The 16,305-nt window shown below is 36.2% G+C and overlaps 1 protein-coding gene across 3 annotated transcripts in view; it reads right to left on the reverse strand.

Annotated features, from left to right (window-relative positions):
- The window catches only part of LOC579224 (ral guanine nucleotide dissociation stimulator), a 47,305-nt gene that overhangs the window by 15,219 nt on the left and 15,781 nt on the right, over positions 1-16,305 (reverse strand). For 2 of the 3 annotated variants that reach the window (XM_011665272.2, XM_011665273.2), the window contains exons 3-5: positions 14,874-15,082; positions 11,820-11,873; positions 11,045-11,226 (exon numbers count right to left, since the gene is read on the reverse strand). In XM_011665272.2, coding sequence (XP_011663574.2) covers positions 11,045-11,226; positions 11,820-11,873; positions 14,874-15,082 — 445 coding nt within the window. The remainder of the gene's footprint in view (positions 1-11,044; positions 11,227-11,819; positions 11,874-14,873; positions 15,083-16,305) is intronic. The other variant, XM_011665274.2, reaches the window with a different exon arrangement.

Genomic DNA, 16,305 nt, shown 5'->3' on the forward strand with positions numbered 1-16,305 from the left:
AACGTCAAAGCTTCCGCGCTTCGCGCAGGAGGGGGAGGGGGGACTGAATTTAGACAAGGATTAAGAGTCGAGAACGGTACAACGAATCGTCTTCTTTCTCTAATGATTTAAGGATTCGTAAAAGCTTCCACGCTTCGCGCGGAAGGGGGAAAACTAAATTCAGACGAGGATTAAGAATCGAGAACTGTACAACGAATCGTCTTGTTTCTTTAATATTTTGATGAAACGTCAAAGCTTCCGCGCTTCGCGCAGGAGGGGGAGGGGGGGGGACTGAATTTAGACAAGGATTAAGAGTCGAGAACGGTACAACGAATCGTCTTCTTTCTCTAATGATTTAAGGATTCGTAAAAGCTTCCACGCTTCGCGCGGAAGGGGGAAAACTAAATTCAGACGAGGATTAAGAATCGAGAACTGTACAACGAATCGTCTTGTTTCTTTAATATTTTGATGAAACGTCAAAGCTTCCGCGCTTCGCGCAGGAGGGGGAGGGGGGGGGGGGGGGGACTGAATTTAGACAAGGATTAAGAGTCGAGAACGGTACAACGAATCGTCTTCTTTCTCTAATGATTTAAGGATTCGTAAAAGCTTCCACGCTTCGCGCGGAAGGGGGAAAACTAAATTCAGACGAGGATTAAGAATCGAGAACTGTACAACGAATCGTCTTGTTTCTTTAATATTTTAATGAAACGTCAAAGCTTACGCGCTTCGCGCAGGAGGGGGAGGGGGGGATGAATTTAGACAAGGATTAAGAATCGAGAACTGTACAACGAATCGTCTTGTTTCTCGAATGATTTAATGAAACGTAAAAGCTTCCGCGCTTCGCGCGGAAGGGGGAAAATCTAAATTTAGACGAGGATTATTTTCAAAAACGGTACAACGAATCGTCTTCTTTCTTTAATATTTTGATGAAACGTCAAAGCTTCCGCGCTTCGCGCGGGAGGGGAAAAATCTAAATTCAGACGAGGATTATTTTCAAAAACGGTACAACGAATCGTCTTCTTTCTTTAATATTTTATTGAAACGTCAAAGCTTCCGCGCTTCGTGCAGGAGGGGGAGGGGGGGGGACTGAATTTAGACAAGGATTAAGAGTCGAGAACGGTACAACGAATCGTCTTCTTTCTCTAATGATTTAATGAATCGTAAAAGCTTCCACGCTTCGCGCGGAAGGAGGAAAACTGAATTCAGACGAGGATTAAGAGTCGAGAACTGTACAACGCATCGTCTTGTTTCTCGAATGATTTAATGAAACGTAAAAGCTTCCAAGCTTCGCGCGGGAGGGGGACAATCTAAATTCAGACAAGGATTATTTTCAAAAACGGTACAACGAATCGTCTTCTTTCTCTAATAGTTAAATAAACTTAAAAGCTTTCGCGCTTCGCGCAGAGGGGGGGGAACCTGAATTCAGACGAGGATTAAGAGTCGAAAACTCTACAACTAACCGTCTTCTTTCTCTAATAGTTAAATAAATCGTAAAATTTTCCGCGCTTCGCGCGGGAGGTGAAAAACTTAATTCAGACGAGAATTTTTTCGAGAACGGTACAACGAATCGTCTTCTTTCTCTAATAAGTTAATAAAACGTCAAAGCTTCCGCGTTTCGCGGAGGAGGGAGGGGGAAACTCGCCCCTTCCTGCACAGACCCCCCCGCATTATGTCACTGTTGGTCACCATTACGTACCAATATTTGGCTCGCAAAATTTCAAATTTGGGCCCCCCCCCCTAAGAAATCCTGGATCCGCGCCTGATATGAACGCTATAAAAACCATCCAATATTATCATCATCATCATTATTAGATTTCTAGAAGAAAAACAAATTACACTTGTCATAATATATCACTTGAAATATCCAATTTCAGTGTTTCAAAAGGCCTATGGCACTAAACTTGTTAAGAATTATTTGACTGAAGTTTCCACCACACAGTTGTAATGCGGTTTATGTTGCCATTTAATGCTCATGCTAAATCTGTTTTACACATACTGTATGTGTCTGCTTTGGCACCATTCCCATTCGGATACAAATCTATATAAATAGCAGATATATTTTAGATGATTCATATGGACAATACCACACTATCCGTTGTATTCATTTCAAGTACACTCATCATCAGGTTTGAAAGAATACAAATGGAATAGTGTGCAGTGTAGATGTAACCGTCTGTTGGGAACCAAAAGGGTGTTAAATCTGTGTTAAAGGTATGATTTAATGCCCTTCTGGCTCCAAACAGATAGAATGACTTCTTGGAGGCAAGGGGGCAATGGTAAGCGTGCAAAACCCTTTTCGAGGTATGTGTGCTTGTAAAAAAATAACTGCAAACTATGAATCCTAATTTTTTTTTTTTTTTTTTTTTTTTTTTTTTTTTTGGGGGGGGGGGGGGGGGGGGAGGGAGATAGAAAAAGCTTGGAGGTACCTGATCACGAGCTAGAGCCCAACAGCAATACTGTAAATGGGTATAGCGTATAATCAAATTTTGTTTCTGTGGACTTTTAGTTTCTATGCTAACTTACCAATTTAAAAGTTTTTTTTACAAACCTCAACTGCCCTGACTTCTATGATTAATACTACCCCAAATGATTTCCTTTTATATGACAGATTATGATCGGGGTTACGAACGTGTTGAGAAGGGCTAAAATTAGATCCAGCATTAAAGCCATACATTTATTTTGGTTTTTTGGCTCAGACAAAGCCTGTATGTGGTGGGATCCTGGTCGGTATGGGTTAAGAGGGGGCGGTGTAAATGACTATTCACAAAAATTAGATCTCCATTCATGACGTGAATACACTTTGGGGATTGGTTTCATTATTAAGTAAATACTTATTATTCAATTTCTGTAATTTTGTAATTTCATATCCCTGATGAACATGATTGATTACTACATATTTTAGTCAAATCTAGTCTACAAGCAATTTTTCTTTATACTTGATGAACACATTATTTTCTTCTCTCTCCAGAGAGAGATACAGAAATTTTATATCAAAGAAAAAGCACTGAAAAGTGTTTGAAAACGATTGAATACTTAGTGCTATAAAATCCTTTGGAAGCCTGAAATAAGGCAATAATAATTTAATGATTACTATTATTATCATTATAGTGAACTGGTTCCTTTGATATATAAATGTAAGCTTTTGATTCAGTTCAAAATAATTTCCTTTTTTAACAAAAAGCATGAGAGAAGATAAGAAAATTTGTCAAACTAATCATGATTAGCAAGTCCTTCATGAAGGTTAACTTTGCACAATGTCACCCACACTGTCTGTGAGGGGCATATCGAGGATCGTAAGGTAAAAGGCAAAGCCAAGGAGCTTTTCAACCCCCCCCCCCTCCCTAGAATCAAGCTCATTATATTGTTAAAGTCTCAACACGATAACTCCAAGTTTAGCCATCTCCTTCCTCTGAGAAACAGAAATCTTCTGCTACACCGAGCGAGAAAAGTTTCGAGAAATCTAATCAGGAAAGGAGGTCGGACAATGGTCTCCTTTTCCCCACTCCATAAACACCTGCGACTACTTTGGCATACTTCCTGAATGTGCACGGCAGTTGCCATGGCAACCGTGATTGCACGTTTCCTTCCCACTTTCAGGGATATATATTGGTACAAGAAATGAAGCGAGATTGAACTTTGTTGAAGAGAAAAAGAAAAAAAAGGTGATAGGATGAAAGTGAATAGGACAAAAGTGAAAAACAGAGGAAGGAAAATCTAGGCCTACATAGAAAAATGTTATTTCAAGGCATTTCTATATTTCACGGTGAGCCCTCGAAGGCCTAATTTATACAAATTACTTATTTGTCCATTTGTCAAGTTACAAGTGCTGAAATACTGATTGACACTGTTTCCAAAGCAAAAAACACATTCCAAAAGAAAATATGGGCCAGAGAGATATAATCAAGGGAATACTCCAACATTAGGTATGACCTAGAATATTAAGAAATAAAGCAACAAGATATGAGCTTTCCTATCAAATTAATTACAATTTGAATCATTTTCTTTTCAAATTTCTTTCTTAGTATAAGTTGATCTTCGCAAATTGGCAACATCCCATTCCTCAGATCATTTATTCAGAAAAAGTGTTTCAACATATCCATCCAAGTGTCATCACTATAATATAATATTACTAAATATGTGAAGTAGATTATCCCAGGGTCTTAAATCACAAAGCTTACTTCACGGTCTTTAATCCCATATTTAATCCTTCAATGTCACTGATGCTCTTGATTGTGGAGTTCTTGGACAGGATATGAACCTGGGTTTTATCTGATGTAGTACATTCATAGAGAGAGAGAGAGAGAGAGAGAGAGAGAGAGAGAGAGAGAGAGAGAGAGAGAGAGAGAGAGAGAGAAGAGAGAGAGAGAGAGAGAGAGGGAGAGGTTCTCACTTGAACCTGGATATTATCTGATGTACATGTAATGAGCGAGGGAGGTTTTCTGTTTCTCACCCAAGATAAAAAAGGGCTTGGTCACTAGATATTATCTTCCAAATGAGGTCTTACAATATATATGTAACTCTGCTCTCTTTGATTTCATCTATTGACAGCCAAAAGGGCATTAACTCAAATACTTGAAAAAGTTAAATGCCCTTCTGGCTCTTAACAGACAATACATGTATATCGTTCTCACAGCCACAGAATGCATTGACAATCCCTTAAATAAGAATCCAACACATGCATTTAAAGCCCATGCACATCATGGGAATAAAAGCTGATGACAAAATGTGAATTCACAGAGCAGGGTTATTTCTGTAGTTATAGGATTAACTAGGGTCAGATAAATTGGATGATTACCAATTTGCATTTCAAGGAATGCAATTTAATGTAATGAAAGGGAAAGACAGAACATAATGTTGATATGATCTTTAGATTTAGACCACTTGTTCAATTATTTTCCATGGATCTTCTTCCCCTGCAGAGATTGATTGCAACAGTTCTCCAAACTTCTCTATTCTCTGCAATTCTAGTTGCTCTTATACTCTAATTCCTTTCCAAGTCATAATTTTATTTCATAATTTTTTCCCAGGATGATCTACATATTTGTAAAGAATACACATGAGTTCATTTACATAAATACTAACATGGGAAGTGGGGGGGGGGGGGGGTCATAATTCAGTTCACTAGTGCTTGTGTATTGGATAGGCCTATAAGTTGTAAATGTCTTTGAGTTCAGTTTAATGCATATTGTATTAATAATCATGCTTTGCTTCACAATAATTTTACATTAAGAGTGGAGTTAGGGAAATCTAGATTATTCAAAATAATATTCTTTTCCCTCCCCCTTGTTTTTGTTACTCCCTTTCCACTTCTTTTCAGCTACATGTAAGATTTTCTGTCTTCAAAAAACCAAAATCACTAGTGGTGGATACATCATAGATGTATATGTAGCTGATACATACAAGTATTCTCTAGAGTATATACAGTGCAGATAACAATCCAATAAAAAAGGAAAAGGCTACTGATTAAACATGATAATGTACAGACTCTTTATCGAGCACTTTAAAGAGAATTCATGGAAAAATTGCGGTCAGAAACGTTTGAGCCTCGCATAACCCTCTCTGAGTCAGCTGTGCGTTATTGTCCTGTATCTAATAGGGATTACTAGAGATTCTACCGATAATAATGTGAGAGTTTATGAACGAGGAACATTGGGCAATTGTTCAAGAAGATTGTCACATTATTAAAATTGTGTAATATTAACCTTCAGCTGGACCCAGACTGTAAGGGACTTCTTACTCATCGGTTCATTCTCATTTTGTTTGTTTTGTTTGTTTATGGCCCACCCTGTATATACCATGGTAAAATTAATTTACAGCTATCTCTATCATCATGATAAGAAGGGCAGTTTTAAAGGAATACCATACCTCTTTGATTCTTTATAGCCTTCTGGATTTTTATTTTCTTTAAATTTCATAATGATGATGATGGTGGTGATGGTAATGATAATGGTGATAAAGATGGTGATAAAGATGGTGATAAAGATGATGGTAATGATGATTTCATGAGTACAAAACATGGACTTTTATACTGTTTTCACACTGGCAATATTTTGCTTCACCCCGTACTATAGGTGGGGTTAAGGGGGGGGTCTTAGCCCCACCTATAGTACGGGGTTAAGCCTATTCCACTTTCTGTTCAGACTGGTTTTTACCAAAGTGGGCTAAAGTTGGCTAACCCCACCTATAGTACGGGGTTAACTAACCCTGCAAAATAGCAGGGCTAACTCTGCAATTGTGGTGCTAACTCCTGCTAACCCCGCAATTGCGGTGCTAAGCAAATGAATGAGAACAGAAACGACAAATAGTCCGGTACTACGCATTGGAGCGTATCGCAGCTGGCCAGATGCGAAGTATGTCCAATCATAACATACATGATATCCAGGGTTAACGAAATGCAGTGAGAACAGCGGGAGTTTTCTTATTCCGGAAAGGCGCTAGTACGGGACTAAAAACAGCATGTGAAAAGCCAAAAAAATAGTCCGGGTTTAAGGATAGTACGGGGCTAAGCAAAGTACGGGGTTAAGCAAAATCAGTGTGATACAAACAAGCTAGATGTAGCTGTATTCATTTGTATACATTATAATGTCCCGTCATAAAGGAAATAGATTGTCTAGTGCCACAACTATCTTCCTGGTATTAAGTGGTAATACACAATAACTCCTTTTCTTCTCATATTCTCTCAAATCCCTCTTGAATTCCTCTCACTTAATCCTTTCAAGAGCAAGCTTACATAAACAATGGATGATGACATATACAGAAATACTCTGTCTTTTTGTTGCTGCACACTAAAAAGCTGTAAGAGATTCCCCAATCCAGATCAGTTATGTGTTCTTGAAGTTCTTAACCCGTTAACTACTGAATTCACTCATTCCCATAGAGTTATCACAGTAACCACCCGGCTCCCATAGCCAAAGGGTTAATAAAATGAAATCATCCATTCAGAGCCAGACAAGGGGTGATTATTTAGAGTCAATACCCTTCTTTCTCCAATATTTTTTTCTTAAAAGTTAAAATTACTTGTGCGCCTGGTGCATTCAATTGTAAAGCCTTATTGGCTTTTACAGATACACCATTGTCCATTTATAGTATGGTTTATACTTTCATATTTTATTTTGATTTTGAATGTTATTATTTCACCAGGCAGAGCTGAGGATTGAAATGGGTTATAATAAAATATCGCAAAAAATATTGCAAAGTTATTTACTTTACTTGTATCAAAGAGAACTGTTGCTGAGCTAGCGCCATGAGCGTCCCTGGACGGTGTGTGCGCTCTATAAGTTTACACTATTATTATTATTATTATTATTATTATAATTTTGATATCATTATCTGTTTAATATGATATTCTATCCTTTACCTTTGTATATATTGTTATGATGACAGAAATTAATATCAATAAGTCTAAAGTAGACAAAATACCATGCATGGGGTTTCTTCATTGTTTCACAACTAGCAGTATACAGTGTACGTTCAATATGATTTATTATCAAACTGCATTATTCAATGGTTTATTTAAAATCAGATATATTCTCAGAGAGAAATGGCATTATTGATTACCAGTAGAGGAATGACAGTGCTAGCAACATACAGATAACACCGAAAGCAAAGCCTGTATCTCATCATGGACTCCCTATACTATTTGCAACAAGATATGCCCTAAATCAAATATTCTTTCACTTTGTAAACTGAATGGACAAACACAATTAAAAGCAAAAAAACAAAAAACAAAGGGATCACATGATTCATACTACTGCATTAGGGGATTAGCGGCTGGCTCACATGGGTTTGACGTCACTTCCTGGAATTGTCGGCAAAAATCTCACATTTGTGGAGATTACCCACAAACAACATTAAAAGCATAATTATCTTTTGGGCTTTATTGTGGGATTTTTACGTATCAAGGGAGCTTAAATGGACCAGTATATTTGTAATGAATAGTTCCACGTCATGCTAATAATAGCGAGAGGTCATTGTGCAATACGTCATTGTGGATATGAGAAATCTTTAAAAATTATTAAATTGACAACATTACGTGCATCTCAATCATAGATAGATCTGGAGTTTGTATCAAGCTAAGAAATAAACGGAGCCTAAAAGATCTGGGTTTCTGTCATCACAAGTTGTATAGTTTTAAATATAAAGATAAGGAAATGCAATGTAACAAGATCTCTTATTGTGTTAATGTTACAAAATCAAGAATTTTAAAGAGGTTCCCAACAGTCTTTTGTTCAAAGGCTTTATGATATATATATATATATATATATATATATATATCTGATGATCTAAGGAGCACAATAGCAAAGCATCTGCTCTGCAATTACAAAGCAAACAATCTGATATTTGGGTGTTTTTTTTTTTTATAGAATCAATGTCATTTCCTTGTGATCCTCTCATTTTCCAGGTCTCTATCTCATTTTTTTTTAATACAATGTGTTCCACACAACTGTTTACTTTTCTTCTGAAACTTCTGGAGAAAAAAAAGGGAGTATTGATTTTGTTTTAATCACTGAACATACAGATAGCTTCTCATAATGATACAGGGTGACTCAATAAAAATACATTTATAAACTTTGATTTTCCACATCATCAAAAGGTATTTAACTATATAACTATCATATTACCTAACATAGATATTATAATAATAATAATCTGGATTTATATAGCACTTACATGTAAATCAGAATACTGTCTCTATTAAACGCTTTACAGAAACCCTACGGATAATATCAAAAAGCTTAAAAAAACTTTCATTCTAGTGAAGATTCATTATCATGATGGTTATCAAGTTTTTCAGAAATACTTTTTTGCCCTGTTGAGAAACACAAAAACAGATTGGTGATGCAATCATTTCTACATGTTCAGACATCACTCAACGATGTTGCTGGTGCCTAGTTTGATCTAGATTTGAGTTTGAAAAGTAAACTCTGGGAAAAATAAAGTCTGGGAAAAATATCTTTGCATTTACAGTATGCTTCTTAAAAACATGCAGAAATTATGATCACTTGTTGATGAGATGTTACATCTTTTCCCATACACTTGCCCAGCTACATGTACATGTAGACTATAGGGTTTTAGAGTAATTGATCTGATGAAATACATGCACATCATTAGGTCATTACCGGTAGTGAAAATGAGAAAAACACTTTTGCATTCAAAAGAACTTTCTGATCATTTACCAACTAGCTTAAAGGACTCTAAACATTAATAGATTTAGAAAGTTGTATAACATTTATCAAACTAGATGATTTGGAAATTAACAATCTTTGTGTTGTTTGTTTGGTCATATAAACATGACCAGTCAACTACAGCTACTGTTATATGAATGAGTTAAAGACATTTTATTTTACATTAGATTCTTTCTTTCTTTTTTTCTTCTCTCTCTTTCTCTTCTTTTTGTAAAAAACGGATTCTCAAATATTTATTACCAAAGTCAAACAACTTGAGGAATAACTGAACCAAGCTCTACTATCAGATTCCCATCATAAATTTGTTTACCTGCAGTAACAATAATCCTGGCTTAGTCATTACGAGAGAAAATGATGACTACTTAATCCCCATTAAGCCATATGGTTATGATATTAATGTGTATCACAATACAGAAGGTCCTTTGTTCATGTGCACAATATGGCTGCATGCCACTGCACAATGTAGTATTTGTTATGAGTGGAATTCACTGCATTTTCTGTGAAAAGTTGGCTTGTATTTTCACAGTAGTATTTCAAGACTTAGAGAATGATGTAGTAAAACACAACTGAGTATATTCCAATGATTGCAACGATTCAATGAAATATTCTCTCTCCATTCATATATATTAATTGTTTCTTTGTTTTTGTTTTGTTGTTGTTTAATTTTTGCTCATTTTATGTTTGTTGGTTGTGTTTATCATAACTTATCAGAAAACCTTTGTTCCTGACACCATCAGACTGTGGAACGTTCTCCCTGCAAGTGTAATCGCCTGTACCTCAGTAGCCAGCTTTATAAGACTGAGGTGCAGAAAATACAGTTGCGCTAGGATTGCGTCTGTTCTTTTTAACCGCACATAGATTAGATCTTCCACAGCACTGTACATATATTTGCACAACTTCAAAAGTATGATGATACACTGACAACATGGTGGTCTGTACTTCAACAGAAGAAGAATAGAACAGTTTGTTCTATTTCTTTGCTACTTTTTATTTCTTTATTGTTATTTATTTTCTTGGGGGAGGGGGTATTCTCTATCATACCTCTCAAAAGCTGAATTAAATTTATGAGCTGCAAGGTGAGTCATATTTCCTTTGTACTTTGCACGACTGGAGAATCATGTCTCAAGATTTTTTAATACCCATCCTTGTCCATGAACATTGTGGGTTAACTACCTACCCAAAATAGCACAAACAAATCACTAAAGCGTGCAGTTTAAATTGAACATAATGGAGACGTCTCCCTTGAGATAACATGTTGAAGGTCAGCTAATAATTTAACGAGCCATTTCAAGACATTAACAGCGTTGTTGTTGTTCTGAATATAGTATATTACATAAAAACAAGTAAATAAAAATGTATATTCTCTTCTTCAATGTCACATTGTCTCGATTATTTGTATAGTCAATAACTATAAAATGTTCATTTGTCCTTTCTTCTATAAATATGGAAACACCCTTCCGAGCTTTGAACCTATTGAATATGAATAACTGTCAAGAACATGATCAATTCCATGCTAGTATCCTTATCTGAATTAACTACTTCATATTCAATCATTAAATTTGGTCGTTCTAAATACAGCACGAAGTAAAATCAAACAATAGAAGTTCAATCACACACTTGAACTTTTGTCATCATGTTTGTGCATGCACTTTGCATGTTCATGTAATGGTGTAATGTGCCAATCAATTCAAGTTTTATTTATATAACGGCCTATTCAATCCCTTCTTCTTCCTCCTCCTCCATCTCCAGATAACTCTTCTCCCATTCCTCATCCTGTCCTCTATCTCCTCCCCCTTCCCTCCGCCCCTCCTTCCTCTTCCCTCCTCCTCCCCCTTCCCTCTAGTGCATTTTACAAACTCAAGAAGAATTACCAGACTTACTCTTTGGTGAATCCTCGTTCTCAAACGATGTCATCAGGAGCGCCGTTCGCAACTCGAGTTCGACATCATGCGACACGTCCCGGGCAAACTCCTCTATCATGTGAAGGCATGTGTAGTCAGGTGCTTCCCGAAAGTCATCATGGCTTTCTTCCAGCCACATCATCACCACTGATCTGATATTCCTGTAAAACATTTTGTAAAGATGAAAAGTTTTGTCGTTTGCGAAGCAAAACACAAAATCTGTTTCTGTGTTATAATAATAGACAAAATATCTGGATGTTTGTCACTCTCTACACGAGACACATTTTACAGATAACTTGGTTGTTTTGTCTGTGCACACTACATGTATGTGCACATTCTCCACTACCAGGAAGTGCTCTAGAGAACAGTGCCAGTTAAAAATAACACATAATGCTGTCCCAACCCATTGGCATTTGCATTCCATTGGGTACCAAATGATACACCTGGGTGGAGTGAAGCAATGTGGATTAAATGTGTTTTACCTTATAAGGACATACATGTAGACTATATAGTGCCTTGATTGGCCCATGACCTCTGCATCTCAAGTCACGTCTTTGAACCATTCAATTACGACACCTCCAAAAGTGAATCATCGAAATCAGTTCTGTTTACTTTCTGGGAGTATTGAAGGTCACAACAAAACAGTTTCATATACAGGGAAACCAATGGTAGAATGTATTAAACCATTATCTCATAAGTTGTCCTTGTCTACTGCTTTTATGAGTTACAGAGGAGAACATTTGGGAACACTTACTTAAGTTGTCTGTCCTTTTCGGATTCTGTCGCTGTCTCTTGGACTTCTATGTATCTGTAGGGGCGAGGGATAGAAAGGTTATTCTGTGTTACAAGTTTTCAGCGTGATCTTGAACTGCATTTCATTTAATACACATGTAGACACCTGAAGGTAAATCTTTAATTCTGAGCAAAATTTCGAGAAACCATTTCCAAATAATCAAACTATAATAAATAAAAAAAATGATAGTGAATGTCAATGTTATTGTAACCAACAAAAATGAAAATGTATTTAAACAAAGGATCCATATGTCATAAAAAGATGAACAATCTAAGCCCCCACCCCACCCTTTGTTTTTGTTTTATGGCAATGTTTTAATTAAGTACAAAAAGTGGTTTTATCTGGAGCATCCCTGAAATGACAGGAAAGCGGAAAGAGACAGTGTTACTCTGCCATTAAAACTATCATCAATGTCCTTCCCTTTGGCCTTCCTGAAAAGATTGTGGAAACCATCAATCGATGACGCCATAAACCAACGAGAGAAGAAGACAAAAAAGCCATATACAGCTCATGAAAGAGTTTACACATGTTAGCAAATGCCAGGATTCAGCTGTCAATGGTTGCAAACATTTCGAATCAACCTATGAGACAAAAGTATAGGGATTATTAATCTAAACCTTTAACATTTTAGGGATAAATGTGAACAAAGGTATGAAAGTTTGAAAGTTAATAGTTTCTGCCGAGGAATAATGGAATTTGAGGGCGTGTGTGAATGACCAATAAAACAGTTGCCAAGGAATTTCTGCATTGCTGAAAAGTCAGTTTACATGTGTTAGTCACTTTCTACACATGATAATTCAATAATTAAATGGAAAGCCCTTTCGAAAAGTGTGTTTACAACAGAACTTTGAATTATTTGAAAAAATCAACTTCTCTCTATACACATTTAGATAAATTTTTGTATGCAGAGAGAGCAATTTCTGCTTCACTTTCATGTGAACTCCCCCCTACAATAACAGCTGCCAAGAAACTTTTGCTCTGATCTATTTTCAATGAAGCTTCAATTACAATGGCTGTCCTAGCTAATGTATACATGGGTAAATGCGTCATAACATACATGTATAGTTGAATGTTTCTACCTTGTGATAACTCAGACGTCTGGCATTTCGCCGTTGTTTGTATATATAACTTGGTATAAAAGAGCAAAGGCCTAAATATATGGCAGTTTTCTGATACCATAAAACATTGTCACCATTATCATATTTTATCTAGACATACATTTTGGAACTTATCTTGTGACAAAACTTTTAATTTTCAAAAATGTTTGTTGGTCAAAATGAAATGTAAAGTTTTAGTTTAGAACCTGAAAAATAGTGCAACTTTTCATGACACCTCTTTTAATAACTACAAACTTTTACCATTTAAGAAGTTCTATGTTGTAATTCATTTGCTTTTTAATAATAGCAGCATAAACCTTTTGCAAATGTCAACCATACACAGAATTTGTGAAGGATTCATGAACTCAAAAGTTTCTTATATCACAGCCTTTTGGCACAAGTAAATTCTGTCTACCGCAAAAATGTATATTTAACACATCTGTATATGTGACCCCTCATTAAACTTCTGTTGTTACTTTTGAGACCTAAAATTTGTGCAGGCTTTTAATGACGCTTCTTTTCATAACTACATGTATAAACTTTCACAATTCAAGATGTTCCATGTCGTAATCTATACATTTCGTAGTCACAGAATCTGTGAATATATCTTAGACTCTGTACTTGAAAGTTTCTGGTATTAAAGAACTTTGGATTAGGTTAGGTGTGCTTGCTAAATTTAGCCTACCGGTACTTAGTCTATTTATGATAGCCCCAATAAAACTTCTTTTGTGAAAATACATGTTACAGATCCATACACTGTAGAAGCTACATGGTCTATTTCTGTATTTCTGTACTCTCTTGAATTTCTATCTGTTATCTACCAACTTTTACTAAGTTCATCTGTAATGGGGGAAATATTCTTCAATCATTTCATTTTTTACCCTTTAAACTGACAGGAAAGATGGGGGAAACTATGAGTAATGAAATCAGCTCCCAAACAGCAGAGATCTCAAGTTTGGTCTAGAGGCAGGATCGTGTTTGTACTGTCTGTCTGCGTGTATATTCACAGACGTGACTCAAGGAGATCACACAATAGCAAGCAAGGATTATACGAGAATTATCTCTCCCCAAATCACTTTTTCTTAACAGATCACTGTCATGTTTTGAGATATCTCTAAGGAGGGGTACAAGTTCTTGGGCAAGAGGGAGTGGGGTTTCAGAGTCTCATCGCATTTGTCACACAGATGTTTAAGTACATGTACATGTATGTGTCACATTTGTGCATGAAAACCTGAATCATGTCTAGCTAATCATGTCTAATCTGCTTATTCTCATTTTTCAAGTGACGTGAGAGGGCTAGGTTTTCCCTCAAAGATAGCATCGTGATTCTAATCACTTCTGTGAGGTTACAGCAACAATCTAGAACATCATCAATGAAGCAGATAATTTAATTAATCTGTATTGTCTTGTAATTATCCAATTAATTATAACAGACCTCTTCAAAGCATTATCTTAATGTTAGAGAAAAATAATTCCTTTCCCAAAGAAAAATAAGATTCACTTTGTTTAACAATATGAAAGATAGACCTTCAAAACTAAATATGTAAATGAATTATACATCCAACCCTTCAAAATCAATTAAATAACGATTTGGCTTTCATATAGAAACATACAACATTTAAAAATGAAAGCAAAAAAAGGTGAAACAGAAGGGCATTAAAGCCCATCTGTACTAGTTTACAGAAGGGATTAGACCACCCTTCAAGGTCACTGACAGGTGGTTATCTCATCAAATCAGCTCTCAGTTAACATAAGAAAAAGAGGATCATGGGGGACCAATGGTCACCGATTAGGCATTGTTTTCTATACAGAGGGAACAAGTAGCTACAAGTAGTACAGTGGAGCTTTAAGACTAAACATGAAAGCTACCTAAATGCCACAGCATTAAATTATAAAAGTTTTATATTTTGACTGTTACCTTTTGAGAAGCATCCCAAGTGCCTCTCTGAGCGTTGTAAACGTCTGGTACGTTGAGAAGAATACATTAAGGTAGACCGAATCCATGTCTTCTACGGCCATGGGCAGGTACTCCACAAGGCGTTGCACCGACGCCGCCTTGATGGCGCGTATCCTGAGAGTCTCCCACTGCAGGTACGATAAGAACCGAATACTACTATCCGGACAGCACTGTGGTGGTGGTGGTGGTTGTGGTGTGAAGGGTGACAGCCGGTGGTTGACACACAAAGGCAATGGGAGGGGAGGGTTGATGGTGGTGATTATGGGTTGGTGGGTTTGGAAGAGGAAGGGGATTTTTTTTTAAGGGGGGTTTGAAGGTGGGATTTTCAAAGCAGTATGGTAGTTGGATATGATGAATGTTAAATTGAGATGATGTAAATGGATTTTACAAAGTATGAATGCATGTTTCAAGGTACAAATGCATTTAACAAGGGATGAATGCATTTTACAAGGGATGAATGCATTTACAGGGTATGAATGTATTTTACAAGGTATGAATGCATTTTACATGGTATGAGTATATATTGCACGGTATGAATGAATTTTACGGTGTGAATGCATTTTTTAAAGTCATGAATGCATTCCACAAGGTATGAATGAGTAAAACAAATTTTCATGTGGTAGAAAGGATGACATTTAGATTTAAAAACAGTGTGAAGATCAGTGTTTTGGAGGTTTTAAATTTGATATGATTTGATGACATACAAGATATTATTTAATCACAGTCACAGCAAAATGTGACAGAAGTGATCGACACGGAGACAAAATATCATGACAAATCATGGATCACAATTGCAGTGAAAAATCAGTTTGACAGGAAAAACATAGTTTCAAAATAAAAAGTAAGGTTCATTTTTCTCAAGAGAGTATGGAAAAGATGAAATTGATCATCATTGATGATATTAAAAGAGATTTGACGTTTATTTTAGTCACCATTGGATGCAAAAATATTGTTAAAATGGAATTTGACATGCAAAATTTAAAGTCATTATCAACCATTCAATTATCGTTATAATGTGAACACAAGCAAATCAAAATTTCACAAAATTGCAAGTCAATTAAGACATACATGTATATTGCATTATGCACATTAAAGTTAAGTAGTACCAATATTTTGTTTAAATCAATATAATCATTCATTAGTCGATGAGATTAATTCCAACATGTGATATCGGTTGTATGGTCGTTTAATGGATTAATTGGAGGGGGGGGGGGGGCAATTGTAAGAGATATTCCAAGGGGTTTTAATAAAGGGGGTCAAATATTATTTTAGGAGAGGTGTTTTTCAGGTTTAAAATTGGAGGGTTACGGGTTTCCCATTTGGGCAGTCAAGGAAGGAAGAAAGAAAAAAACAGAACACAATGAATAAGAATGTTGCCTTTAAATTGGCAAGT

Source organism: Strongylocentrotus purpuratus, unplaced genomic scaffold (assembly GCF_000002235.5).
Source record: "Strongylocentrotus purpuratus isolate Spur 01 unplaced genomic scaffold, Spur_5.0 spur5_scaffold_4, whole genome shotgun sequence".
Taxonomy (NCBI): domain Eukaryota; kingdom Metazoa; phylum Echinodermata; class Echinoidea; order Camarodonta; family Strongylocentrotidae; genus Strongylocentrotus; species Strongylocentrotus purpuratus.